We start from the raw sequence: 27802 nt of genomic DNA, 5'->3' as shown, positions 1-27802 counted from the left end.
AACCTTTAGTTAAGCTGACCGTCTTTCATTGCTGCGCTACCACTGTTTTCCCTGTCCTCCACCCAATCCTGTTAGAGTTAAATACTGTATGTTAATCACATTAGGAAACAAACAGATTTTACATGAACAAATAAAGACAATGTTCAGTGTATGTGTAAATTTGTTTTTATTGTAATATTAATTATTTTGTTCATTTTAATACTACTGTGTAGTAAGAATTCATTTAAAAAAAAAAAAAAGTAGTTGTTATTTCATGGAAACAATCACATAATATTTATATATATTTTCCCAGTTTGAGTTTACTGAGGAAAACAGTCACTGCTGGTCTGATAATGTTCTGGACAGAGCAGGAGGCAGATCCTTCTTTCAGTCTATAAGTTGGAGAGTGTGAGCCATGGGAACTCCTGCAGACAAGACAGCATTATATTAGACCTCCTACGATGATTGACCGATACATATATCAGCTCTATGTTGAGTCCATTCAGTCTCCACATTCCAAAACTGACTTTTACCAGACAACATAAACAGTTCTTCCTCCACTGCCTAAAACTCAACTTCAAATCTGAATATGGATAACAGTTAGGAGGCAAACAATGAGGGCAGCACATCTCACAAGGTGATAATTCTTTCTCCTGGTCACAGAGAGCTCAGCACCATGGATACAGCCCTCAATACAGCCTTCAAACATGTCTGCGAAGGGTTGCATGGATACATTCAACATAAACACAGAGGGCCACGCTTTCTAATTATGGGGAACCTGAAATAGAAAGGTCAGGTTAGTGTGAGGTGGAGGGATTGTGAGAGGAATACAACAGTTCTGCAGTGCACCTGGAGTGTGCGGATTACTGTTCAGTAAAGCATGTCGGTCACGCAGCCCTATAAGGATGAGACGAGAGCCAAGTAAACACCAAGCTGTTTCTTGCTCTGCACTACTCATGAACCCGAGTGGCTGCTGCTTTTAAATCACGCCTGGCTTTACTGCTGTGACTCTCAATGTCATTGGACATCTCCTTTCTGTTCTACTTTTCAATTCAACTCGATAAAATGTGGTACCAGACGAGACTTAAGATCTCAGTCGTTATGACCAATGCCAAGTTCATGACACATTAATCCTGACTCTCTGGTAGTCTGCAACAATTCTGCATAGGTCATGGATTCGGGCAGCTTATAGGTCCTGGACCATAAGGTTGGCCAATCTGGGACTGCACAGAATTCTGGACATGTGGATTTAGCTATGGAAATATATTATGAAGCTAAAGGTATTCCGTTGTAATGACAGACGGGAAACCCTCAACGTTTATCCGGTGGAGGTGCCATGTCTCCACGTGAATAAGGACCGTGTCAACCATTCACATTTGACCGTCGCCAGATGAAGTCCCAGCCCCCTTGGATGGGGCATTGACCATGTTGGAGAAAAGCAGACACAACAGCGTTTTTTAAGAAGCAGGAAAGTGACAATGCAGCATAAATTACATGCTCAACCACCAGGGGGCGTGGCATTCCCACAGCTGGGGATTTCCTTCACAATAAAACTACAGTGGATTTTTTTCATTTTGACCTGTACTTCTCAGGATGACTGAGAAGACACATTCCTGACAGGTGACAGTTACCTGCTGTTTTCTGTCAGAGGACGGGTCAATGAGCACATTTAGGAGACTTGGTCTCTCCCAGTCACTCAGGCTGAGCTGTAAAGCACTGCGCAGCTCCTCCACCGTCCTCACCAGGAACCCTCGACCTCCAAACGCCGTCATGACCTCATCATAGCGTGCCTCGGGTAGGAGGGTCACAGGAGGGGCACTGACATGCAACATAGTGACTTAGGATACATTTCATTGCATCAAAGCTGATTACATGTAGCAAACCATTATGGTGAATGTGTTGTGATCATTTGCCAAATAATGTGTAACTCACATAGAGGTCAGATCTCCCATTTTTGCCATTTCTTTCCACGTCTCAGGATCCACTCCGCTGTAAATGCCATTATTATTGACCACAATGATGACCACAGGTAGATTATACCTGTTAGAAAAACAGAGTAAATGTGCAATTAAGTAGCAGTCGGGGATTAAAGTGTATAGAGAGGGAAGCAACCAACCCACCTGCACATGGTTTCAACTTCCATGCCAGAAAATCCAAAGGCACTGTCTCCTTCCACACAGACTATCCTTCGGTTTGAATGCTCGCTCCTCTCCACAGTGGCTGCTGCTATAGCAAAGCCGAGGCCAACTCCCATTGTTCCAAATGTACCAGCATCCAACCTGCACACCGTCAGGATTAGCGAACAACAATCTAGTCAAACTTAACCAGACTCGAAAGCTCACTTTAGGCAAACACAGTTAAACATTTGTCCCTGAAGGTTTGTTCGTCTCCTTCAGACATGGAGGAGACATGAGGTCAGGGTGGGAGTGCTGGCTCAAAGTGGAATGCAAGAATATTTAAAGCACCTGCTTAAGCATAGTTGTTGGGAAGGGCTCTGACAAAATACCCCAAAACGACAGGGTCTTTGAAATGCCTACAATGATACCGTACCTGTCTGGGGTAGCCAAATTCAGGAAAGCATTTGGGGACAGGCATGAACACACAGAGTAAGTTCAATAATTCAATACATAAACATTGATCTGGAGTGAACACAATTGAGAAGTGTGTCTTTAAGAGCTGCTTCGATAAGACTGCCTTGCCTGTGTCGAGGTAGGTAGTTGTTCAACATAGTGCGTCCTACGTCCATAGTGTTTGCACCCTCGCTGACGATGATACAGTCATGTGGCAACAGCTGGGAAACGTGATGAAACACTGTGTAGTAGTTCATGGGCACTGTCGACTGAAGAGCGAGCGTCTGTCGAAAGACAAAGGGCCAAAATGCAGAAATAATAATACAATACAGAACATCTATATGGACCGAATACATAGCTATATTAAATATAGCTGTCATCGGCATGTGACATTCCGATAAACAGTTTGAGTAACCACCCAATTTAACATATTTCAGGCTTTTCAAAAGTGAGTCTAAACCCACCTTTGATATTTTTGCATTAGCAACAATTTTGTCCTTCAGTGTGCTCCACCACTCTGAATCAGAGGCATATTTCCAGCCGTCTTTACGGACGACCTCCACCAGCTGTGGAACAAACAAAAAATCAAAGACATAATTACTTTCCACAAACACCCATATGAGCGGTTCTTTTATTACTGTAATGCACATCGGGCAGAAGCACACAGACCACAAAAAGAGAGATTAATCAAAAATGTGAGAGTTTGTGTGCTGACTAAGTTACCTGAATGACAACAGCGTTGATGTCTCCCAGGAGAGCAACAGCAGGGCTCACATTGTTCCCCATCTCCTCAGCACAAAGGTCCACCTGTATTCAGAGCACAATTGTATTGTGTTGTTACAGCACAACATTTGCAGGGACAGTGAAACACAATGCAGGAGATATGGCAAAGAAACACATAAATAAACTGCATGTATTTACACCAATGCTGAAATGAATAGGCAAATTCCCCATTAGCTTCATACGCATGAGGTAACGGTAACGCTATTTTGTCACAGGCAACACAGATTTGCAGGGCTAGGCCCTTTACATGCCTGGATGATCTTGACATTGGGGTTGAATCTAGGTGGCAGACCAAAATGTAGCATCCAATTCAGCCTGGCTCCAAGCAGAAGCACAACGTCAGCCTGGAGAAGAGCTCTAAAAGAAACAACGGAGGAGAAGGCGGGGCAACATTGAGTTCAGACAAAAACTTCTGAATACAAACATTTAGTGCATCTTTAGAATTAACAGTATTAGATATACCACCCTACATCTAAATTAAATATTATAATAATTGCGACATGTTTACATTTAAGAAGTAACAGGTTCAGTATGTTTCCGTCGTATATTGAATGATAATATTGGCTAAAATCACACTTTTTGATTCCTGAACATTTTTATAATGAAAGGGAGGCTGACCTCGAGCGGGCAGCAGCCACACAGTTGGGGTGATCATCAGGTAGGACCCCTTTCCCCATGGGGGTGGGCAGAAATGGCAGACCAATCATTTCCACAAACTCCCTCAGGGCCGTTTCTGCTCGGCCATAGGCTGCTCCTGATGGGCACAACAATACTCATATTATCATGACTTATCTATTCCAACTACTCCGGTTCACCAGTGACGGAGGAAATATAGCGTTTCAGGCTTATTCGGTGTAATAGAGAGAGAGTGCTGATGTGTCTTTCGATCTTGCCTTTGCCAATGATGACTAAGGGTCTTTTAGCTGCTTTCAAGACAGATATGGCTTCAGCGATTGCTCCGTGGTGAGCCAAACTCACAGGTGGAGTTGGACAGCAGGACACAACTCTGCAGGAAAAAACACACTTCTTTGAATGCCAATACACCTGGAATTACAGAAGTGATACTATGCAGAAAAAAACAATTTTAATAATGCTAGCACACCTGACTTTGCTCCTGTCCACTTTAGCATTGACCATGTCCCCTGCAATATCCACATAACAAGCACCTGGACGCCCATACATGCTGGTGCGAACTGCCTATGAGCAGACAAACACAATAAAACGTACTATCATCAAACCATGCAAAATATCTTACTTAGTCTGCTGTGATAAAGGAAACTAGACAATCAAAGATCAGACAATGCAGCTGGTGTATTACCTTCTCTATCACTGAAGGAATGACGTCCAGGCTGCTGGGTCTGGCAGAAAACTTGCTATAAAGGCGACATGCTTCCACCTAGCAACAAATGAAATACAGTGTCAATTTAATGAGACATCAGAAGGCATAAATCAGCATGAAGGCGTGCATTACCTGAGGAAACTCCTGAAAGGCTCCTGCTGTTTCCTGGTTTTGATCTGAGGAGCCTCCAATAACAACCACTGGCCTGAGCAAAGTGCAAAGGCAACATACACTTTAAAAGTCAATGTGACCATGGCCAACAGGAGCCATTTAAAAGCTGTTTACACTGTCAGCTGCATGAAAGCAGCATCATGTTATTGAGTTATACCAGCAGTTCATGTTAGCGTTGGCCATTCCGCCCAGAGCATGAATGAGTCCAGGTCCAGACACCACCAGACAGGAACCTGGTCTGGATACAAACAACCACAAGAGAGAGCAACATGTAAGATACAACCGGCTGCTCACATTATTATGTTCAATTACTAAATGACTTACCTCCCAGTGAGGTATCCAATGGCAGATGCTGCATAGCACGCCTGTTGTGTGACATCATGTATTGCATGTTAAATTAAAATATAATGGTGGTTGTTAAGGATTATGCGTGAAATGCAGGTAAACAACAGTGTAGTGGAATAGCAATAAGAAGTGTTTTTACCGCTTGTTCGTTGCGCATTCCCACATATTTGATCCCTGCAGCCTGAGCTGCCATGGCCACTTCTATGACAGGAACGCCGACTATCCCAAACATGTACTCCACTTTCTGCAGGGAAAGAAAACGCTCTTCAACAAACAGACACTGAAGTATACGAGTTTTAAAAGGAGATGCGATCGCACGCAGCCATTAAACCAGCCTTTTCTGCATTCAAAGTTTAAAACTACTTTAGACTGCGCAGCACGTGAACTTTGACACATTTTTTTATACGCGATAGGCCCACACGCGTGGTTACTTTATTACATTTTAGTGCAGTCACCGCTGGCAGGTTCGAATCAGAAGTTAGAAACTTAACAATCTTCACAATCTGATTCTTAAACGCTCTTACCTGAGCCTTTAGCGACTCGGCGATCAGCTGAGCTCCTGTCACTTCGTCCATGGCTGTTCAGAGGCTGCTAGTTACGAGTTGCTTCACTGCTGTGTGCCTGCAGGACTGCGGTAAAGTTCAGCAGACACTCAGATCTCCGTGGTCAACTCAGCAGACACTTAAATTGTAGTGCACATATACGCTGAAACTTACGGTAAACGTAAAGCGTCTTTATTCTTTGATTTGAGGGTTGCTGGAAGTTAATAATACCTGACTGACGGTCAATTAAGATATTTTACGAAGCAAAAACTCGGAACTGAATTTTTATCTTCAAATGGCACATTTTTTAAATGTTTATGGTGCTATAAAAATGTTTTTCTCAATAATTCCACACAACGACTAATGCATATATGTTCAGGACAAAAATGGGTAATATCACAATATTTAAGGTGCTACAAAAATATTTTTCTCAATAAGTCCAGACAATGACTGACATGTATGTGTTGGGGACATCGTTGACTCCACCCATACTGAATATTAGACATTTTTACTGTACCAATTAAGAGATATTTCAAATTAAAACTCATACATTTGAATTCTGAAAATATCTAATAAATGGATATTTAAAGTGTAATAAAAAGTATTTTCTCAATAAGTCCAAAACATTTTCATAGCACCTTAAAAACTTCAGAAATTTGCCATTTGAAGATATAAATTCAGTTCAGAGTTTTTGCTTCGTAAAACATCTTAATTGACTGTCAGTCAGGTATTATTAATTTCCAGCAACCCTCAAAACAAAGAATAAATACACTTTACGCACAATTTAGGTGTATTTTCCCTTTAACTCACGAGATGATGGTATCATTTTTTATACTTATTGGAATATAATTCATTTAATCTCATTTCATTATGCAATATATATACTTTGTTGGCATCTTATTTTGAAAACCGGATGTTCGTCTGTAGAAAACCGGAAGTTTCCACGTTAATCTTTCCGCTAACTTTGCAAAATCCTTCGCTCGCTCCCGTCCTGTGCCGTTTGGTTGCGTTTACCGTAAGTTTCAGCGTATAGGTGCACTACAATTTAAGTGTCTGCTGAGTTGACCACGGATATCTGAGTGTCTGCTGACTTGACCGCAGGTGTAAGGCCAAACTGTCATAAGGTATTGAGAGACTACCAGCAGGACTGTTGTCGTCTTCTTCTTCTTCTTCTTCTTCTTGTTTGAGGTTTATTGGCGGTTGGCAAACAATGAATTCGTGCAGTACCGCCACCAACTGGTATGGAGTGTGGATCAGGATGTCTAATAGGCTACTTCTATAAAAATTTAAATTCAAAAGGAAAAGGCCACAGAGAGTGCCGCTGAGTGCCACAGAGTGCCACAAAGGTGCCAGTGCCACAAGAAGGATCTCGCTGTCTCTCGTCATTTGTGACGCTTTGCCTTCGCTCTTGAGAATCATGTGTGACGTCATTCTATGCGCCAGCTGTGGCCGTTTGGAGACCGAATGCGTCACCGCGGCTGCCCCATCTAGAATACTCCTTCCAATGTATAAATACGGAAATGAATAAATAAAAGAATAAAAAGATGATGAAATAAATACAGAACTAATTAAATGCTCAAATGTATTCCTTCATTTATTTATTTCTGTGTCCGTATGTTAGTGAGGTAGGCGGTCCGAACCTCATTCTTAAGCATGATGGTCGAGTCGTGGAGCAAGACAGAAGCAATCGATTCCTAGCAAATCATCCCTGTGGACGACGTCAAAAAACTAGCTAGCAGCACTCATGGCTTCGACCGGGCGGCCGCTGGCAGACCTGCTGCGGGATGTGGCTGACCAGCTTGAGAGCTGTGAGTTTCTTCTGTTTCAACGTATAAGCAGCATAACAGCAGCAGTTGTTTAGCTAAATACTGTTGGTCAAAGTACCAATATACTCTATTAAACTGAACTAGGCAACCATGCGGTGGACGGTAGGTTTCTGCAGGGAACACTTTTCCATGCTAGATCCCTTGTGTAGACTAAATTACTATCGCCGGTGATGAGTGATTTATTTATTCATGCTGTGCGTCAGATCGCATTCCTGTAAAGTGTGCGATGATATCGTTAGCCAACATGTGTCTTCTGCAACGTCCTTATTCTCTGATTATAGCTTATCCTCTTCACTTGATTCTAGCCGAGGTTTCAAGACCGTTTGGTCCATATATTGGAGGGAGAAGGAGGCGAACTGTTGCTGCGCCTGCACGGCTTCATTCGTACACTCACTCTTTCTGTTGTATTGAGGACAAACCGATAAGCCAGAGACAGACTTGCTGCTGCAGGACTAGGGGGGAAACGTCTTACATTCCAAGGTAAGTCAGGCATCATGATGGACAGACGTATTTTTCTTGAATCAAGTTACCTTTCAAAAACATTAAACGTTATTATATGTCAAGTTAGATCGGTTGTTTGGATTATTATCTTCTATTTCCAGGTAGTCATACTGATCCAGATGACTTTAGAGAATTTATTTTAGAGGCATATCCAAAACTCAGACAAGGGGGAGGATTTGAGTTGCTCAAAATCTCTGGAACAACACGAAGTCGCCAACTGATCATCATACCATGTCCCAATGAGGGTTACCATGTGAGACATTTGAAAGATCCACAAACACAGATTGGTCACGCTACAATTTTCATCCGACCACTCCAAAGAATCCTGAATCTGGAAACCTGTAAGATCCTCACTTTTAAATTGGTGTTCCCATATAAAAATGGCAAGAGTATGACCATTTACACAAGTATAGCTTGTGTTACATTTTAAAATGATCTTGTTTACAGGCATGTCAACCAGAATGCAGTAATGAGCTAGTTGGACCACCTCAGAAATGTGACGTGTGGAGAGGAGTTCCCTCTTACAAGAATCAAGGCTCACAGTGATGAGTGCGTGAGGTATCGCTCTACAGAACTAAAACGTCACATTTGTCAAGCACTCAAGTAGTCGTACATCAGACATGAAGCATTAGGCTCTGGAGTCTGCCAAAAGATGTAAAGCATGTTGAATGTTTATGATCCTGAATATTGGTCTTGAGGGAAAGATGAATTTGAATGGATTTATTGTATTCTATTGATATGACCATTCTTTTCTAGTTGCAGTGTTTTTGTGAATGTGTAATATAAAATATACTAGCCCCAATAACAAAACGTGCTTCTCTTTACCCAAGACCATCACAGAGCAGTGGTGAGGTAGAAATTGCCTCCCGAAGTGAAGGTAGATTTGTGAGCATGTTGACAAGACTACAAGTGAGACAACAAGGGCCAGCAACACAAACTACTGCGTGCCACCTCTCAGGGACGTGTGGCTGCTCCTGAGATAGTTGACCTGGATCCCACTGAGGAGAGAGGCTTCCCAGGTGTGTTACGTCATTTATTGCAATAAATTGTTGCTCTCTACATATCAATTCATCCAGTATTAATTGGAAAATTCTTTCAAATCCCAGTGAGGCAGCAAAGAGATTCAAAGACGACATTTTAAGCCGGCATGCAACTGGAAAATCATTCTATCTTACCATGGATCTTGGAGACAGTGCAGAGGACAGTTCTTTCTTTTTATAAGATGGCTAATGTTGAGTGGGCTTGCCCCTTGACATGCACACTCAAGGGTAAATTGGTTACACACGCAAAACTAAAGATAAAAAATGATCATATGTTCATTTAACTGATGTCTGTACTGTGTATTTTGCTTTTTCAGGAGATCCAGCAATTGGTGATGGCGTGACTCGCCATTTCTTTCCAAGCATCATGTCCAAACCTCAGTATGGTATTGAGATGAATTTTGGTAAGTGAATATTCACTTTGGCTGCTGGCTGGTTGTCAGCTATCGGGCTCTGTGTTTGGTTTGCATCAGTTCCAGGCTGACAACAGATCTGTCTCTACTTACCCAGAGAATACCTAAAACCTTAAAAAACAAACAAATGTGACGCAGCTGCTGTGGCCCTGTAGGTTTCTACAGGATCACCCAAAGTATTCAGTGGCTGATTGATATTTCCTTACTAATTCTGTATGAAAGTTTGAATGTCTATGTCCTTTACATTCTGCACTGTCAATGTTCTTTCACTTTTCTTTTTTAATTGAAGTACCAGGAGGAACTCTTCTTTTTGAGGGAGAACAAGATCATCGGACTCCCTCCACTTGGCATTACCTTTTGGAGAGTGACTTCTTTGTTGTTGCTGGCCGAATGATTGGTCATTCCTCCATAATGGGCCATGCCTTGGAGGACTCAGCCCAGCTATCCTGCATGTGCTCTTTGGTGGATCCCCAGAAGAAGCCATAATAGATATTAAGGACTGTGCTGACCTTGACACAAAGTGGTAAAATACATTTTTCCAGTAAGATCTTAATGATAAAAATTCGGGGCAAGGACAATAAAAGTAATGCCTGATGTCAGAAATGTTTCTCAGATATTTATAATACCACAATCACATCATTTACTAATTTAAACCAGCAGGGGGTGCTGAAGCAATATTAAAACCATAAACGTAAGTCCATTTCTTTAAAACATGTAATTATAGTGATGGATGTCATCATGTAAAATGTGTTTTTAGAATGTGCCCTCCCCTGATTGGTCTAGACTCTAGAGTGTAAAAGGGCTTACAACACTATGATGGAAGTATGTGATGATGTGGCAATGAGCCAGTGTGAGTACCAGTACTCAGAAAACTTAAGCTGCTCAATTGAATAAAGCGATCATTGATTCAATTATTTACACCTGTGCTTTTCCTACTCTGACATGTGAAAATGTATGAATGTAAAACTGCTTCGAATGTGTCACATATTTGACAAAATGAAAGGCAACACTTCATAAAAAGACTCATGTTCATTATTAAATAACTCATTTCTTTATTACTCATAAAATATACAGCAATCTCAGTACTGAAAGAATTCATTGGAGCGTTGAATTCACAGTAATAATTTCTATATACATGCTAGTTTCATCCCTCTTCAAGGAAAAGAAAAAAACATCTTTTCCATTCTAAAGAAGCTAGCAAATGTATTGTACATATTTCCAGTTAAAAGGATATTTCAACAGACAAAAGGGAAGATTTGAATCATGGTAGGATCGAGTGGTTTCTTTTTTTTTTAAGTTAAAGCAAGCAAAACCTGTCAACAAACATTGACTATAAGAGCAAAAAATATCAAACAAAATCAAACGCTATCCTATCATTGGTTTACAGTGTTTCTTCTCACAAAGCTGAGCGTCAGTACAGGATCAGTGCTTCTTAGAAATGTTCCATTACTTACCTAGTGCGCATCACTGTACTTTCACAGCTGCCTCAACAAACTCATCTTTTCTCAGTAACTAATGAAGGCACAAAATGAACACATAAATAGGAAGCGAAATTACACAAATAATTTATTCTTCAAAGACTAAACCGCAATGGACAGGTCAATATACAAAGGTAAGGTTGATCAACTTAAAAATAACCTGCCGCACATATCAAATGTTTTTAAATTATTCAGGTCGCTAAATCAGATTTCTTACTGAGGGATAACGAGTTTAAGACATGAACATGGGTGTATTAAAAATGTTTGATCTCAAAAAATAAATGATTTTCCGGCTGTATGACTTACAGACTCGAAGGACAAGTGCATTCTGACGGATGTAGTGTGCGGACATCAACCTTCTCTAACTCATCAAGAAATCCCCAAAATGAACCCCCCTTCCCACCTGCTAACCAATAAACCCCCAAATTCTCAATCTCATGTACACAGTTAAAACTGGGTTAAAATGCATCCATGCCTTTTGGTCCCCGTCGGTTTAGCTCTCTGAAGTGCTACCATCCCTCTTCAGCATGTTATTGCCGTACAAAAGTCGCTGTCTGCCCAACAAGCGCAGTTTTTAGCACTCTAGAAGTCAAGGTTGGTAAAGCAGCGGTTACTGAGGTCCAGTATCAGCTGAAGGACACCTGGTGCTGGATGAGGTCGGGATGAGTGTGGGCCAACATGCTGCACCTCCTCCCTCTCTCCTGTGTGTGTGTGTGTGTGTGTGGGGGGGGGGGACTCTTAAGGCTCCTGTGGGCGCTTCTCTTGCTTCTTCTGCCCTCCCAAGCTGGCGGTGGGTGATTTTTAAGACACAGTGTGTGTGTGTTTATGCATTTTATCGCTCCCTCCTGTCCCCTCAGTACGTCTCCGAGTCCGAGTCATTCAGCTCTTCGTCCTTGTAGAGCCCGTCTTGATGGCTGATGTTGTTGAAGCTGCAGTAGGAGCTGTGCTCGCCGCGCAGCACGGGCAGGCTGTCGAAGGTGACGCTCTTGGAGGGGCTGGTGGTGTAGTGGTTAATGGCACTGAAAGGGAGGGTGGGTGCCGGGGCGCAGGGGGACACAGGCATCATGGTGGCCAGGATTAGGGCTAGGCAGTCTGCCACATCTTTGTTGGGGGCACAAGCCAAGGCGGGTGTGTAACCTGTGAACAGTGACAGTATACCAACGTTACATACTATATAACAGAAATACACAGTTTCTGTTTCAAGCATTGGTGTAAATGATTAAGTTAAATGAGTAAACACGGCTTTTTAGATGTATTTGAGGTAAAATCATAACGAGTCTGAGAAGTTTTCATTAAGATGATCTGAAAAATCTGTAAGACCTGAGCCAGGCATGTTTTAATTGCTTGGTTATCAGCAAAATAAAGGTCTGATCCTGTTTTTACCTCTTTGAGATTTGTCTACAGTATGTTAACCGTCGTGTTTCGGAAGTGAACATTAGGCACATGATTTAAAAGGTTAATGAGCAGCTAAAATGTTGTGGATGTGTGGACTAATTGAAACTGGTAAATAAAAGCAGTCCAATAGCCATTTGGATGAGGATTTTTTAATAATTACTGACACTACTATGTCCATTAGTATCGATGTTTAGATGGGACTTCCTGATGTACTGTAAAAACCCCAAATATATGAAAGGTGCTGGTCTATAGTAATAGAAAAACAACATTGTGAATTTACCGTTTTCATCGACTGCAAGTACGCTGGCTCCCTTTGCAAGCAGCTCCTGCACCACCACTGTTAAACCATTTCTTGCAGCCACGTGTAGAGGCCTTGAAAAACATAAAGTATGAATGCACTGACAGGAGAGTCAATATTTCACGATTTGTATCTCTATATTACTAATTCAAATCCCCACAGCAACCAACCCACATTCCCATCGCTCAGATGCAGCAAGAGACAAGACCCTGATGTAATACAAGTGATACATACGTCTGTAAGGCGGCGTTAGTGGCATTTATGAGGTTTCTGTCTGTAATCTTCTCCAATATCAACAAGGCACTGGTTTCATGTCCCTGTGGAAAACAGGTGCAGTACGATACATATCAAAAATCACCAGAGAGTATAGCTTCTAAATGTGCAGTAACACCATTTGTGTGAAACAATGCAACAAACAAACTGTAGGATCAAACTATTACTGCTGCTGCAGAACGTAGGAAGAGTGCCACCATACGGCAATACAAACCTTACTGCAGGCGAGATGAAGTGCAGTGTTCTTCACAGCATCCTGCAGAGTGAGATCTGCTTTTGCACTGCTCACCAGTAGTTCTAACAAGTAAAAGCAGGAAAAACACATTGAAGTTAATTCGACGCAGCACTGATTATTACGTCCCAGAGAGGTGTTTTACAGTCCAGTTATAGACAACATAGAACGAAAGTGGTGAAAGTAGAGAAGCGTTCGTACCGACAGCGTTGGTCTGGCCATTTTCAGCGGCCATCATGAGCGGGGTTTTCCCTGCAGCATCAACACTGTTGACCTGAGCGTTGTGGCTCAGCAGCAGCTGGAGACACTCCACATGGTCAGTGAAGGCTGCTGCATGTAGTGGAGTCCTGCAGACATATCGGAAACAAGGCTCATTTTTCATCATCTCGTCATTATGCCAGCTTTTAATTACAGGTACAAAACACCTGTCTCAAATGAATGTGTATACCTGCTTTTACTGTCTTTGGCATTGACGATGGCCGGGCCCAGAGTGTCTATCAGCATCTCAGCAGCACCTTCGTTGTCATGGATTCTAAAGATGACAAAAGGGCACCATTACTTCCTCCATGAAAGGTTTGTCCTCGCATGCATTTAATTAAACAGAGGACGGCTCAAAAGACCTTACACAGCACAGTGGAGGGGGCTGAAAGCACTGCCTTCGGCCTTGTGAAAAACCTCTTGTTCCAGCAAAACCTCCACACACGTGTCGTGACCTGCAGACAAGAGAGCATTAACTGTCAGCCTTCATCTCCAGGGGCTCACAATCAGGGCTCTTTTAAAATCCACACGTGTTGAAATTGTGCATTTGGGTGCATGAGGAAAATGCATGAAAGAACAAACATGAAAAATGATTGATTGTCCATGCTGATTTTAAAATCTACACTTGCTTAAGTGCTCCTTCTTACTCTCTTGGCAGCTTGCCCGCATTTAAGAGCGTACATTACTAAACATCAGATACACATTCCCATAACTACATTTGATTGTTTGTCTTTTTTAAAGAAGGTTTTCAAACCCTCAACTCTGTACCATTGTAGCAGGCCCAGTGCAGTGGGGTGTAGCCTTGGTTGTCTGTTAAGACGGGGAGTGTTTCCACTGATTGGGCAGCATGCAGCAGGCCTCCCAGTACCCCAATGTGTCCACATGCTGCTGACAGGTGGACTGGTGTGCGCCCTTTACAGTCTCGCACCAGGAAGTTGGCGCTGTGCTGAAGCAAGGCCTCCACACATTCCTCGTGACCGGTCACCGCCTACAGACAGAAAACGGTAGGTGTTAGCGTTTTTTTTTACGGTTGACTGACATCCTGAACGCTTATGCATTTCACATGATTTGAGAGCTGACAGATATTATTACTCCTTCTATAGAAAAAATAGCACAAATCTAAAGTTTACAAATGAAAGAAAATCACATTTGTATATCTATAATATGCCTGGCAGCATCTCAAACATATATACGGTAATATTGAAACGACAACAACATTTTTGGAAGGAAAAAAACGTAACACATAACAGACAAAAAAATGAAGGTACGAGTATAAGTACATATACAGTGGGTAAGTGTGTGTAAGAATGGTAAGATCTCCGTACTCCTCTATGAAGGGCTGTCCTGCCCCACTTATCTTTGGCTTCTACATTGGCTCCTTTATTCAGCAGAGAATACACACAATCTGTGTGTCCACTCAGGACCGACAGCATCAAGGGGGTTCTAAGAGATAGCAGACAGTCATTTCAGCAATCTCTTTAGATCATCAGTGGGGAAAAATAAATAAAAAAATCACAAACAAATTTGACTTACTGTCCATTCCCATCTTGAATGTCTACTGCACTTTTAAGGTCAGCATTACCAATCAGCAAACGCAAACATTCTGAATGACCATTAGTTGCTGCAGGGAAAGAAGGAACACACCATTAGCATAGCCATAATAATACTAATACACTTTATTCATGTGGCACCTTTTAAAACAATGTTACAAAAGGCCTTTACAAATGAAACACTAAATAAAAACAAAACCACACCACAAATAATCCCGGCCAATTAAGGTGGAGTAAATATAATACCAAACATGTTATATTAGATTGTAAAACATTCAGATGTAGGCAGCTTCATGTGCCACCGAGTCCAGGTCCATACCTGCAGCATGGATGGGGGTTCGCTTCAAAGTGAAGTCTTTGACCAGGATGGAGGCTCCCTGGTTGATTAGGACGTCCACACACTCTACGTGGCCCTTAAAGGCCGCCAGGTCGAGAGGCGTGCGCCCTTGGCTGTTTCTCACATCCAGATCCAGCAGAGACTGCACCAGAACCTCCATAGCGTGGTGGTGACCGTGGTATGCCTGAATGGTTCATTTACCATGAATAAGTTAACATAAATTAGATGAGATTGAGGATCGTGCCGTGATAAGGAATAGCAGGACAAGGATAATACATAATCACTCACAGCGAGGTGCAGGGGGCTAACGGGCGCTCTGACATCGGAGTCATTCAGGATGTCTGTCCCTGAGGTTTCCATTAGCTGAACAAACCGGGTGCACAAGTTAGAATCGACTTCAGATATAAGCGCAGAACTACAGATATGAAGGGCATGGCCTACTCTGAAAGCAAAATTCACAAAAAAATATCTGCACAATGTACTGATGGCTCCCAACAAATTCAATTTAACATGACCGTCACAAAGAAGAACAAGCAATAAGAGAAGAAGAAAAGCAAACATTAAACTCACCACATCTAGAGGTGTTTCACTTGCAATCTGTGTGAGAGTGGGAGAAGCACCAATCAATTAAATAATTACAATATAGAAATACACAGATGCTGGTTGTTATGCATCGTGTGCACCGGAGTGGAGTTCTCACCAGCTCCAGACAGAGGCGATGTCCATACGCCGAGGCGTAGTGCACAGCATTGTAGCCCTGATTGTCTCGGATCCCTGGATTTGCATCATTTCGCAGTAAATATTCCAGGCACCTGCAGACACGACAAAGAGGCCGAGGTCAGGGAAACGTCACCTACTTACTCAGCATTAACCAATAACGCAACTGAGCTTTTGTTCACAAAAACCCTCAAACATAATAACCCGCCCTCCCGCTCATTTAAGAAAGTGAATTTCCAAAGCATTACTGACTTTCCATCTGTGTCAGCGGCAGCGGCGTAGTGGAGAGGAGTGCAGCCCCGCTCGTCTAGGTCATTGACGCTGGCCCCGGAGCCCACCAGAGCAAACAGGCACTGGTAGTTACAGTTGGCAGCAGCATAGTGCAGAGGGGTCCTGGAAAAGCAAACAGAGCTCAGTTCCCTCTTCAAATTGAACCACGCAACTCGGAGAGAACAAACTCGAGAACTATCATTAAATGCTACAAACCTGCCGAAGCTGTCCTTTCTATTAAAGTCTGCCCCCGTGTTGAGGAGAAGATTGAGACATTCCAGGTTTCTGAGGGGTTCGGGAGATTCATAAAGTTATTTTTGTTATAGGTCACGATCTACATCCCAACACTAATATTAAAGCTGTCCATTATTTAGCTTATTTTAGCTTTTACCATTCAGCTGTCCTGTACTCACCCTCCAGCAGCTGCAGCATGTAAACAGGTCCTTCCAAAGTCATCAGGCGTATCAATATCAAATCCTGCACCAGAGTAACGGATTATGAGCAAGGCCCTTGCACATTGTACACAAGGTTTTACAGTACAGATAATTTAGACTTATACAACCCCAATGACTGACCCATTCAACAAGAAGGCTCTAGCTGAGCGTGCACTATTGTGGGTGGCCAGGCAACATGAATACGGAGTTGCTCACCTGAAGACAGGAGCTTTCGGCAGGAGTCAGAGAATCCACTGAGAGCAGCCAAATGAAGTGGGAACATACCATGAACCCCTCGCCTGAAAGTGACACAATCGTGTTGATTTACTCAGTATCAACCAAATAACGATAGTGCTAAACTAAGGGTAGGAAAGTACTATTAAATTGTACACAGCAATCTCCATCAGTCACATAACAGAGAGCACGTCTATGCTTTTGAAAGGTTTAAACTTGCAACTTCTTCCACAAGGTGTGAAGTTGTAACAGTGGCTGTAAAAGAGCAGACGGGCTCACTTACTTAGCCGTGTCAGCTCTGTTGGTGATGAGGGTGTTGATGAGGAGCTCGTGTCCGTATCGAGCCGCAATGTGCAGCGGAGTATTTCCGTTCTTATCTTCACAGTCGATCTCAGCACCTTCAGAAAAAAGGAGAGAGAGAGAGAAAAAAAAAAAGAAGCACTTAGCCGATGTTACGCTGAGAGGCACTTGTGCAGTCCAGCGTGAGAAATAAAGTCAGCGAGGCGGAATTTTTCAGAGGAGCTCACCATTCTCAATGATTGCTTGAGACCTAGAAAACCTCCCGTGGATGGCTGTCATGTGGAGGGGAGTCTTACCATCTTTACTCTGGAGGGAAACAAAAACATGGTGCTATCACAATATAGATCATTACTATGGCTTTTAGCTATGAAGTCTATTCCCAAAAACGGAGCTCCAAAAAACAAAAAAAGTCTGACACAATCTGCAAAAAAAAACTAAAGAACTGCTGCTAAATCACCGACCCTAAGCTATACATCTGGAAAAGGAGTGCCAGTTATTAAGTAGCAAGCTTCCCCGGGTCAAATGGAGCAATGTTCTTCCAACGTTATCCGTTCTGAAATGAAGAGAGGCATCGCTTTGGTTTTTTACTCACCTTGATGTTGACATCGGCCCCGTTGCACACGAGCAGCTCCAGACAGAGCGCCCCGTGGCGTGAAGCGGCGGTGAAATGGAGCGGTGCGAAGCCCTTCTCGTTCACCTGGTTTACGTTGGCGCCACTCTCGATGAGCTCGTTCACCACCACGTCCTGCCCGTTGTAGCACGCCACGTGGAGGGGGGTGTTGCCATACGCGTTGGTCTCATTGATCTAGACGGCGAGACAAAACAGGGAGTCGTCATCGCACCATCGAGACGCTGTCACTCTTTTTTTTTTTTACAAACGGGATAAAAAAAAGAAATCTGTCGAGTCATTATCCAAAACATAAGCAGTGGATAAGGCCAGGTTATGAGTTATTAAATGTCTGTTCTCTCCTGATCAGATCATTAGGTCTGGCGGTGAACTGCAGTGTGAGGACAATCAGATTGGTGGTGGAACTTACATCCGCCCCCAAGTCCAGGAGGTATTTGACAACACTGATCATTCCACTGGAGGCGGCTGCATGTAGGGGGGTGTAAGATTTCTTATCTTTGCAGGCCACCTCAGCTCCATGAGATGCCAGCAGCTTCACCACCTCTATGTGTCCTGATGACGGAAAAAAGAAAATGATTTCACTACATGAATACGCATTCAATTTGGTCATATCAGAACACCAGTGTTAACTTTAACATCAAATAATTAATCATTTTGATGCCTTTAAAAGTAGAAGTATTTTCAATAAAGTCCTGGAGACAAGATGAGATGAAGTTACATAGAAACATAATCATGTGGTGTAAAAACGGTTGATTTGTTACCCATGTAGGCTGCCCAGTGGATTGCGCGGCGGTCCCTCTTGTCAAAGGCATTGATGTTTGCTCCTCTGGAGAGCAGGAGCCTCACCATCTAACAGCAGCAACAGAGGAAAAAAAAAAGAGCAGTCAGGAAAAATGTGGAGGGAAGTTACAACCTGCACACTACCAATTCTGCTGCCTTTCAGTCAGCGTGGAAACTCATACAACCATTGTGTGTACGTGGTGTGTAATGCCTTAATACTCCGGTCTACACCATGTACATGCATACAGTTTACTTTGATTTAATCTAATCTCATGAATTACACGTGCTTCCCCAAGGCTATACATTCTTCTTTAAAGTGCTGAGCAAACACAGGTTGAAAGACGTTTTGCATACACACAACACAGGAACATCAACAGCACAAGCTACGCATGAAACTGTCAATGTCCACCGTGCGCCTAAGTTGAAGACTATGCATAAGAGAGGCATAGGCTGTTATCAAGTTGAACAAAGGCTACAGCTGCATTTCCTGACATCTGTATTTGTTGAGTGTTTCATTGGACTATTGCTGCATAACCAAAAGGTTGTTGGAACAGCTTTTATGCGCTTGTTTTGCATACATTGCACTTGATTAAATGAGACACTTTTATATAATTAACTTACATACGAGTACATAAGAAGTCAGTGTGCATCCATGTAGAAAAACTGACGGTCTGAATATGTGTTGTTGTCTTTGGAAAGCAGCTTTATTATATATTTGGTGAGCTTCTCCAACTTTAGATTTGTTCCTGGGGTTTCCATTTGTGCAACTAACTCCCAGATACAAAAGCAGATTTTATCACCTCATCAAAACTCAACCACACACACCAATACAACAGAAGCTCAGTTTACTTATTTGTCTAAATTAGAGTGTGAGAATAGGCCACAGCATAGGCCAAACACTGTAGGTACAAATAACTCACTGCAATATGTTGTGATGGTGATGAATATTTTTCATGAATAGCACTAAATTCAAAAATATATTTTTAAAACTTTGTCAAAGACAATCAGAGAGAAACAAGGATGAGGAACAACTGGCAAATACAGTGTGTGTGTGTAGCCATCTATACAATAAAGAGAGGTGGGTAGTCTGCAGAGCTATACGGGGATGTAGATTGTTTCACTTCACTTCACACTTAAGCCATTGTTCAGTTGTTCCGTATTGGAAAGCCATTGTGTTTACACATTTATGAGGCGAGCAGGCACATCCGGTCAGTAAGAGGAGAAGATCAGGAGCTTCTACGAACAGCCAGACAAACCCATCGGAGTCCGTCTCTATGATCAGCACTGAAGTGGTTCCACTTTTAAAAACACAACAAAGACGGGACAGACTGTGCAGCCACAAAGTCAACACCGACCCTTTAGGTTCGCACGTGTATTGTATCTTATTGCAGTTCATATTCAAATGTGCTGCCATTTTTTATCCATTAAGGTGTGACTCCATCAAAACTAAAAAAAAAAGGTATTAAAAGTACTTCTTTGAGCACAGCTCACAGCGGAATCAAACCACACTCTTGGCTTAATATTACCTCCAGGTGACCGCTGAAGGCCGCATGGTGCAGCGCAGTCCGGCCGGCTCTGTCCGACACGTTCACATTGCTGAGCAGCGGGACGAGGGCCTCGGCGCAGCGGACAGCTTTATTTGCTGCGGCGATGTGTAGCGGCGTCTGCCAGTTCTTGTCTCGGGCGTTTACGTCCGCAGAGTGTTTCAGCAACACCTGGACGGCCTCCTGCAAGACAAGACGTCGTCACATGTTGGTTTAACCTCCACACCGTTTACATGACTAGGTACAGAATCAGAGGAGCGTACACGTACCTCACTGCAGGAGGCCACGGCCCGGTGCAGAGGAGTGAGCCACTTGTTATCTTTGGCATTTACTCTGGCACCTACAAGTCAAGAGGACGCCGGCTGTTAAACTGTTCGAGGTCGTAACAGCTACACGACAATCTATTGAAACATTTCAACAAAATGGCTAATGCCTTTTAGAGAGTTCTGTTTAGTAATATCTCCACCTGCATTATCAGAAGAAAAGAGCAGACTGCAAAGGGTGCATGTAGAGGTATTCTACGATATTGAATGCAGATGCAACATCTGGCCACAGAGGCATTTGAAATATGTCAATTCGCTCTCAGACAGGTTAACGTTGAGGAGCATTTAACACTCCCTTCAATACCCAGAACGGGATTTTAAAAGGTTTAAATGTTATGAGGAACCATCCTGAAATTGGTGCAATCAATTGAGCCATACTGGTCACATGTCAACAAGCTCAAATTGTGACACCAATTACATAATTTATGCTAACTCAGGCCTTCTCCGAGAGAATCCTTCCTGATAAACACATTTCTAAGAATTGTAACATTAAAAGGATAAATGTTGCTTGATATGCGACAATGTTGGAGATGAAAGGTTCCAATTTCTGAATACTGACCTCTAAATCGTCTACACTACAAGAATGACAGAACTTTATACGGCTGTTTGACTTTAACAGCTTCTGTACATGAATCCTCTTTTAAAAACAAAACACACCTGAAAGAATCAGCAGCTCTATAATTTCTGCGTCACCAAGATAAGCAGCAGCATGCAGCGGAGTCCGCTTCTCATTGTCCTGTAATAAGTGAAAACAAAGACATTAATAGAAACAAAACAGAGTTCAAAGTTATCACCTTTTGTTTCTCCTATAGTTTATACAAGTTCATTTGGTCCTGTGACATTAAAGCCAATGTACTTGTTGTAACATTACAATGCTAGAAAGGAGAAACAACCATTACATGTTACAGAAGCACAGTCACCATTCATGGCAAACACAAAATCCAGTAAAATCCTTTTCCTCCAGTGAAACACAAGCTAGTACAAACCAGCTTTATTTTGAATACCAAAGCAGTAATGTTGAGCAATGCAATAAAATAAGCAGAGTCAGATCATGCAGTGGGAACTGTAAAAACAGTCTTTGTGCTTTTTGTACAAACAAAAAGAAAAACAGAAAGAGATATTTGAGGACAAGGACATTTATACACAAGAGATTTTAAATTCTGTGCCGCTGAAATTTAAATAATATGAGGAAATAAGAGTCGGTTGGGATTACCTGTGCATTCACATCCTCTTTTTTGAATATGAGTGAGCGTACTTCATCTGGATCCACATTGAATATAGCTTTCAGCAGAGCAGGCTGTAAAAGAGAGAGAGGCCGTGTCAAAATCAACTGGATCTCAAGACTTTTTCTGGCTGACATTGCAACACTATCTCAGACTCTCATCATGAGAGTAAAAACGTGCAAGGCCAATGACATGTGAGGGGGAACCTAGACTAGAAAACGCCAACAGTATAGATCAAATATGAGAGAAGCATTCTGACCTCGGACACCTTAGACCAGAGAGAGACTTCAGAATCCTCGTCATCAAGCACCACGACACACACGCGGCTCATTTGCTCAGAGTTCACACATTAATGCTTAAAAAGCCCCGATATGTTGTTGCCAATAATCCTTTGAATAGGCACAGACTGGTGCATGGACACGGTTATAAAAAAAAAAAAGATACGAGAGCAGTTCGGTACAGACATTTTAACAAAGCGATGACTCCACAAATCAGAGGATGATACAGACAAATGCTGAGCGGCCTCTTTTCTAATTCTGTTCTGTGTTTAGTGACAGCTGGCAAGCAAAACACGGCACGGAGTGAATTATCACAATATTTGAATGACTACAAGCCCAACACTGTGGTCCAAAAGACTGATTCGCTGTCAGCATCTCCTAAACGGACACAGAGACAAAAGAAAAAGAAAGAAAAGGAAAGCGTCCACAGATGATACAAGTCAAAAAGAGTTTCCAAAGTAAAAGTGAAGTGAAGGAGGTACTTGTTGGAGTTCTTTGTGAAGTCTGACTCTTATCGATCAGACCATTAGAAAGTAGCTACGTTGGCCCCACCCTTCTAGGGGTGTACACAAAGGAAAAGTACTGCTGTCTGTGGGATTTCTACAAAACTGGAGCTGTGCTATTTCAGTAAAATACTGTATAAACCATCACATTTTTCCATTTTGCACAATTTTTTATATTCATGGCTTCAAAAAAATACATTTAAGACTGAAACCATACTAAAGATTTATTGCAATATTTACCCATGTGCAGGCAGCTGAAGTCACGGATTCTAGACAAGGCGAGCGTACTTTGTACTTACTTCCAAGTCTGAAGTGAGAACCCGACACTCCAACACAGCAGACAGAGCGTCTACGACACCTAGTCCATGTAGTTGCCCACATCTTCACAACAACTGTCAGCTTTACGCAACCTCAAGCAATAGCTTCCATATCAGACTGCAGGTGCATTTGAAAACAATTCTACGTTTTTTGACCACCAGCTAGCACAAATCATTTTGACCACATCATAAATAATATGGTTGAATGCCAAAGGGAATAAATTTAGCATAACTTTCTGGTTCATATTTAATGGCGCGCCATTAAATATGAAGACAATAACGTAAGACAATCTTTACCAAGCTGGTAAATGATTGTCACCGCTCAAGTGCTCTTTTAATTCTACAATACATTTTGTCAAATGTTTGCTCGTGATTGTTTTTTGTTACTAACTAGTGTTACATCTCCGTGACTTGTCAAATTGATTCGGAAACTGCTAAAAATCAATGCCCCCATCAACAGTCACAAACTGTAATTAAGTTTGCTAATGAACCGCCATGTTTGCCAGCTCAACACTGCTGCACACCCCTATCTGATCTGCCATAACACCAGTCTGATGAGGAGGCTGCGACGGGTTACCCAGGACAGACCCAGATGCAACAACCGCAGTTAAAACATTTTTCAAGTATAAGTCGGCAATTTAGCGATATTGTGTCAGGTGAGCTACGATCAAGCTTTTCCATTACACGCGAGTAGTTATAACCTTCGAATGGACATCATCCACCCCATGAATCGAAAACAATACGCAAGATGAAGAAGCAGGAAGAGTCCTGTTACAAAAAGTGCAAAGTCAGCAGGTTTTAAATCCACCTGCTGTATTGTTTGGCTGTAGTGAAAACCTTTATTGTCTTGAATTACCTTTGTCAGCCTTAAAACACAACTTTAGGTGGATGGAGCTGCAGTTCTTTCAGCGTACACAATTAGACTGATGTAGTATGCGGAGTACATTTGTTCATTAATCCTCCATCCTTCAGTTAACCCTTCGGGCTACACCAGCTCGCTAATTAGCTAATGTAGCTTATAACACTGAATGTACAAAAGACCTCTGGTTGATAAGGCATAGTTTGAGCCACCACATACTTCACAAAACCCTATCAAATAGAATGAGCGGTGTCTGGATCCAACTATTGTACGGTCTACTAATGGCTCACTATAACATTGTTATCCCGTATCATTCACTCTAAGCACTTAGAGTGAATTGTACTGTATGAAATGTACTCAACTTTTCTGCTGCAAGACGCCAGGATTAAACAAACTTAAAAGTCAAACATTGTGAGCACTACTGTTTTTGATCAAAGAAAAGTCTACTGTGAAGATATATATGTGGTGGCATGGGTAAGATGATTAACCTTTGAAGTATATTGAAACCAACAGGAAAATATAGTCATGACCTCATACAAATGTGAGCCACATGATGCCGTTCAGCAGTCAAATGCATGCGCAATAAGCATTCAGAATAAGCAAGATAAAGATTACCATTACCATCAAGTAGCTTAAAGCCGGTTTGAAAAAAACAGAAGACAATCCTCTCATTCATCATTATCACGCCCATGACTATCTCCAGGGTGCAATAGTGCTCAGAGTTACTAGGGATAAAGTCAGGGTAACAAATGGGGACTTGATTTCATTTTGATGATCTCTGTACATCCCCCCCACAGAGAAGGAAAGACAAATCTGCGTTTTTGTTGTTTTTCAGTTCTCCAGTCCTGCACGACCGGTGTAGGAGATTTTCTCTGCTTCTCCGACTACATGACTGTGCACACCTCCTTTCCTCACACAAGCCAGCCTAGTTAATACCATCACCATGGAGACAGCTCTTTGGCAACTCCACCAGCTCACATGAGGCCAGGTATACACACACACACACACACACACACACACACACACACACACTACATATGCTACAAGAATAGCAGGCCTGTTCAAAACACCCTTATATAAATGATAAGAGGAAGTGTTTGACATAGTTACAGGATGCATGTCTAATAATGTCACATCATGTATTATTACCATTAACGTTACACAGCAGATTACCTGCATGTCTCCCATTCATATAATAAAAATAAATACCTTTAGTAAACAACTTCTTCCTATACAAACGGTTCAATTATTAACAGTATTCACAAGTGGGATAAACAAGACAGGCTTGTGATCAAGGGTATAACTTATCCAACGCTTTAACACTGAGAAACACGCATTAGAAATTAAAGCATCACACTGAGCCTCTCATAGATCGCTGCAGTCAAAACACAGTGGTGGCGTTCAAAGATGTCACATTTAGTTCAGGGCATCGGTTCATAAAAGATACATTATTCATGTCAACATCAACAGATAGCTTTGGCTGTTGTGCTAATCATCTTACACTACATTACAGATATTCAGGGCTTACTATTATTAAACAGAATCCCTCGGAAGCGACACAACTCAAGCCCAGTGTTGCATTGTTTAGTCACAACATGCTAACTAGTCACAACTGAGGAGCTAGTCGCATTTCACGCAGGCTCTGGCTAATAGCTGCAGATCAACACACTGTATCCTGAGCTGGATGCGTCTCAACACACCGCTCGCGCATGTGTGTGTCTCAGTGTAAATGGTGATGGCTCTTTATTATTGCCAGAAACATCCCAACACTCCAACATGCGATGTTACCCGGCGGTACTGTTCCTAAGTTTCACATCACACGTATAGCAAATGTATCACCTAGCTTCACGTGAAGTGTTTACGGAAATGCTTCTGGAGAATAACTGGAGAAACTGGTTTTACATTCATTCCGCTGTTGAAATCCGGGGAGTTAGCTAACATTAGCCCGGCCAACAGTAGCTTAAACTTAGGTCAGCTGTGGATACAAATGGTCACTTACCTGGTCTCGAATTTTGAGAACCACCATATTTCTGGGATTTTAATTGTTCTCATGCAGATTCATAAAGGGATATTTGTCTCCTTCCGAATCGCGGTGTTTGATCTCGGTCTAGCTCTCCCGCTGGTCTACTGGAGGCCTAACGTGACGCTAGCTTAGCTCTCTTGCTAGCTTCCTAACCTGATGGCATGAAAGCAGAGGAGTAGCGGAAACTCCATAGCATTGCCGCCACCATACGTCGCCTCCCAAAAAGACGCAATTCAATAGGTCAAACGCGCTGTGCCCTCCTAGTAAGAGAGTCTCTGATTGGCTGCACGAACAGCGCTCTGTGACAGACGCACAGTGTCGAGTGTTGCGCTGCCGTCCACGCTCTTGTCATAATAAATGTAGTAGATTGTTTTGTAACGAACGATTTAAACATATTTACAATGCAACTCATTGACATTATGATCACTGTGAAATACATATATCAAGCTATTTGGCTCCGTTTGGTCGGCTTTTCAGGAACAGCTGTTTATTATTCTGTTTACACACAGTGACTCATATTGAAGTTGTACAAACAGCGAGAACCATGTTATCATTGGCCGCCAAGCAACTGTAGTGGAGCCACTGAGAGTTATATTAACAGTATTTTCTCACGAAGAGGAGTATAGGTAGCCATGCCATGCTGACACTGAAATGCTCCAACTGTTATACACTCCAGTTTTCTTCCTCTTTTTTCCTTATCATGTTAAAATAGGAGCTGGGGGAGTAGGTGATATTTTTGTAGCTACAGTGAATAGTTTGGATACAAAATAAATTGCTTCACAAGCTTAGATGGTGGACATGCAAAACTTAGACCACTTAGGCTTTAATAATACTTCTGTCTGACTACTAAACTCCAGGACATATCAAATGGGTTTATTGTAAGACAAAAAGACAGTATAGGTCCATCTTCTGTAACTTTAAGTGGGTTCAATCCCACAGGTTGGTGGGTTTTAAATCCTCCGTGTGTTTCAGGACCTGTAAACTAACACCAAAATGTGGTGGAATATGGCCCTCTAGTGATCTGTCCTTTAACTACAAGCAGGCATTGAAAGTAGCTGATGTGCATCAAATTTAATAAAGGCTTAAATGAGAAATACAAATACAATACATAAACCTAAGTCTGTACTTATTACTTGTTATTTAGGCATGTTTAATTAACGCAGGCTGAATTTAAGAGCATTGTTGACTCTTGACTTGTACAACCTTTTCTTATCCTTGTGATAAAATTAATAATGTGGATTAATTTAAAACAATTTAGAATAAAAACATGGAGTCTAAGTGATTTCAGATTTAGACACGATTATAAACTAGTTTACGCTATACAAAAGTTAGAGGAGAAGAAGTGCATGCACTAATAATGCTGAAAATAAGGGTGTCTGTCGAATCGCTAACGGAAAGTTACAGCCACACCAGCTGATGATGTGGGACAGTAATTTCCTCTGTGTGTTGAAAATACCACGGACTGGACTGGCAGGGATGACATTATGGAAGAGGGCCAAAAGGCTTGGACACAAAACTGTCTGTGCACTCGGTGACTTAGTGGTTCTGTCATAGAGGCAGTATATTGAGATTCAAATGTTAACAGTGCAGCAATTTAGCAATCTGCTGCCATATCATTATGTGAAAGAAATGTATAAAAGCTACAGTCAGATCATATCATGGCATGTTTTTTGATTTTTGTAGTAGTAATTCAGCTTCAACCGCTCAGTATAAAAATAAAACAAGAACAATGTTAAGGTTTTCTTTCTGTTGAAACCACTTAATCAATATGTGTCTCAAGCTGTCAGGCAGTGCATATTACTCACTGTGATTACTCTCCACCAAGAGGCATCTGTGCCAATAAGAAATAAAACAAAGCAGTACGGCAAAGGACAGTTTTGGGAGTCGGGTGGTAGTGGGGGTCTTGTGAAAGAATGTGGATTATGTTCACCAGTTCAACTTTCCAGGCTAGTCTCACATTTCAAGGCACTGGATACAAAGAGAGGGGAGAGGGAAAAGGTTGCGCAGCTATGTTGATGATTTTGGGTGTAGGTTGGTCG

General features: G+C 42.1%; 2 protein-coding genes and 1 long non-coding RNA gene across 12 annotated transcripts; 1 reads left to right on the top strand and 2 right to left on the bottom strand.

Moving 5' to 3' along the window:
• Window positions 1-217: 217 nt before the first annotated feature.
• Window positions 218-6890, bottom strand: hacl1 (2-hydroxyacyl-CoA lyase 1). 5 transcript variants are annotated; one of them, XM_031853214.1, is made up of 17 exons: window positions 6869-6890; window positions 5712-5816; window positions 5327-5431; window positions 5167-5207; window positions 5000-5080; window positions 4804-4876; window positions 4651-4728; window positions 4435-4529; window positions 4226-4338; window positions 3951-4086; window positions 3584-3689; window positions 3273-3356; window positions 3014-3115; window positions 2679-2833; window positions 2100-2258; window positions 1912-2019; window positions 218-1797 (listed from the first exon to the last, which is right to left on the bottom strand). In XM_031853214.1, the coding sequence occupies exons 2-17, from the start codon at window positions 5760-5762 to the stop codon at window positions 1533-1535; spliced, it is 1752 nt and encodes a 583-aa protein (XP_031709074.1). In that variant the 5' UTR covers window positions 5763-5816; window positions 6869-6890; the 3' UTR covers window positions 218-1532. The 5 variants fall into 5 exon arrangements, with proteins under 5 accessions (XP_031709074.1, XP_031709073.1, XP_031709075.1 ...); XM_031853213.1 differs by lacking the exon at window positions 6869-6890 and adding an exon at window positions 6744-6792; XM_031853215.1 differs by lacking the exon at window positions 6869-6890 and having other exon boundaries at window positions 218-1385; window positions 1611-1797; window positions 5712-5856.
• A 420-nt stretch (window positions 6891-7310) lies between these two features.
• On the top strand, window positions 7311-11383 carry LOC116386716 (uncharacterized). Of its 4 annotated transcripts, none has more exons than XR_004212977.1 (6): window positions 7311-8035; window positions 8158-8397; window positions 8504-9075; window positions 9163-9324; window positions 9414-9500; window positions 9799-11383. It is a non-coding gene; the product is annotated as an uncharacterized LOC116386716 (long non-coding RNA). The 4 variants fall into 4 exon arrangements; XR_004212975.1 differs by having other exon boundaries at window positions 7311-7537; window positions 7861-8035; window positions 8158-9075; window positions 9799-11381; XR_004212974.1 differs by having other exon boundaries at window positions 8158-9075; window positions 9799-11382.
• On the bottom strand, window positions 10545-25989 carry ankrd28b (ankyrin repeat domain 28b). 3 transcript variants are annotated; one of them, XM_031853171.1, is made up of 28 exons: window positions 25740-25988; window positions 21774-21857; window positions 21218-21296; window positions 20507-20577; window positions 20220-20420; window positions 18675-18762; window positions 18323-18465; window positions 17878-18090; window positions 17513-17591; window positions 17269-17383; window positions 16968-17050; window positions 16731-16794; window positions 16534-16602; window positions 16300-16440; window positions 16031-16142; window positions 15901-15927; window positions 15619-15693; window positions 15313-15514; window positions 14977-15064; window positions 14769-14886; window positions 14212-14431; window positions 13811-13898; window positions 13634-13717; window positions 13387-13532; window positions 13168-13250; window positions 12915-12997; window positions 12663-12754; window positions 10545-12124 (listed from the first exon to the last, which is right to left on the bottom strand). In XM_031853171.1, the coding sequence occupies exons 1-28, from the start codon at window positions 25764-25766 to the stop codon at window positions 11841-11843; spliced, it is 3159 nt and encodes a 1052-aa protein (XP_031709031.1). In that variant the 5' UTR covers window positions 25767-25988; the 3' UTR covers window positions 10545-11840. The 3 variants fall into 3 exon arrangements, with proteins under 3 accessions (XP_031709031.1, XP_031709032.1, XP_031709030.1); XM_031853172.1 differs by lacking the exon at window positions 25740-25988 and adding an exon at window positions 22043-25729 and having other exon boundaries at window positions 21774-21896; XM_031853170.1 differs by having other exon boundaries at window positions 15619-15927; window positions 25740-25989.
• Window positions 25990-27802: the final 1813 nt, after the last annotated feature.

The sequence above is a fragment of the Anarrhichthys ocellatus genome, unplaced genomic scaffold (assembly GCF_004355925.1).
Source record: "Anarrhichthys ocellatus isolate YVR2014 unplaced genomic scaffold, GSC_Weel_1.0 scaffold13, whole genome shotgun sequence".
Lineage (NCBI taxonomy): Eukaryota > Metazoa > Chordata > Actinopteri > Perciformes > Anarhichadidae > Anarrhichthys > Anarrhichthys ocellatus.
The sequence above is the reverse complement of the archived record's forward strand: the minus strand, read 5'-3'. Positions and strand labels throughout refer to the sequence as shown.

Excerpts from the sequence above, each read along its gene's own strand:
- ankrd28b (XM_031853170.1), bottom strand. The coding sequence starts at position 25,766 with ATGGTGGTTCTCAAAATTCGAGACCAG. Across the intron at positions 15,515-15,618 it reads TTAGCCCCCTGCACCTCGCT|GCATACCACGGTCACCACCA; the intron begins GTGAGTGATTAT and ends TGAACCATTCAG. Across the intron at positions 15,065-15,312 it reads AACCCCCATCCATGCTGCAG|CAACTAATGGTCATTCAGAA; the intron begins GTATGGACCTGG and ends CTTTCCCTGCAG.
- hacl1 (XM_031853214.1), bottom strand. The coding sequence starts at position 5,762 with ATGGACGAAGTGACAGGAGCTCAGCTGATCGCCGAGTCGCTAAAGGCT. Across the intron at positions 4,339-4,434 it reads GTGGACAGGAGCAAAGTCAG|AGTTGTGTCCTGCTGTCCAA; the intron begins GTGTGCTAGCAT and ends TTTTTCCTGCAG. Across the intron at positions 2,259-2,678 it reads AACTACCTACCTCGACACAG|GTTGGATGCTGGTACATTTG; the intron begins GCAAGGCAGTCT and ends GACGGTGTGCAG.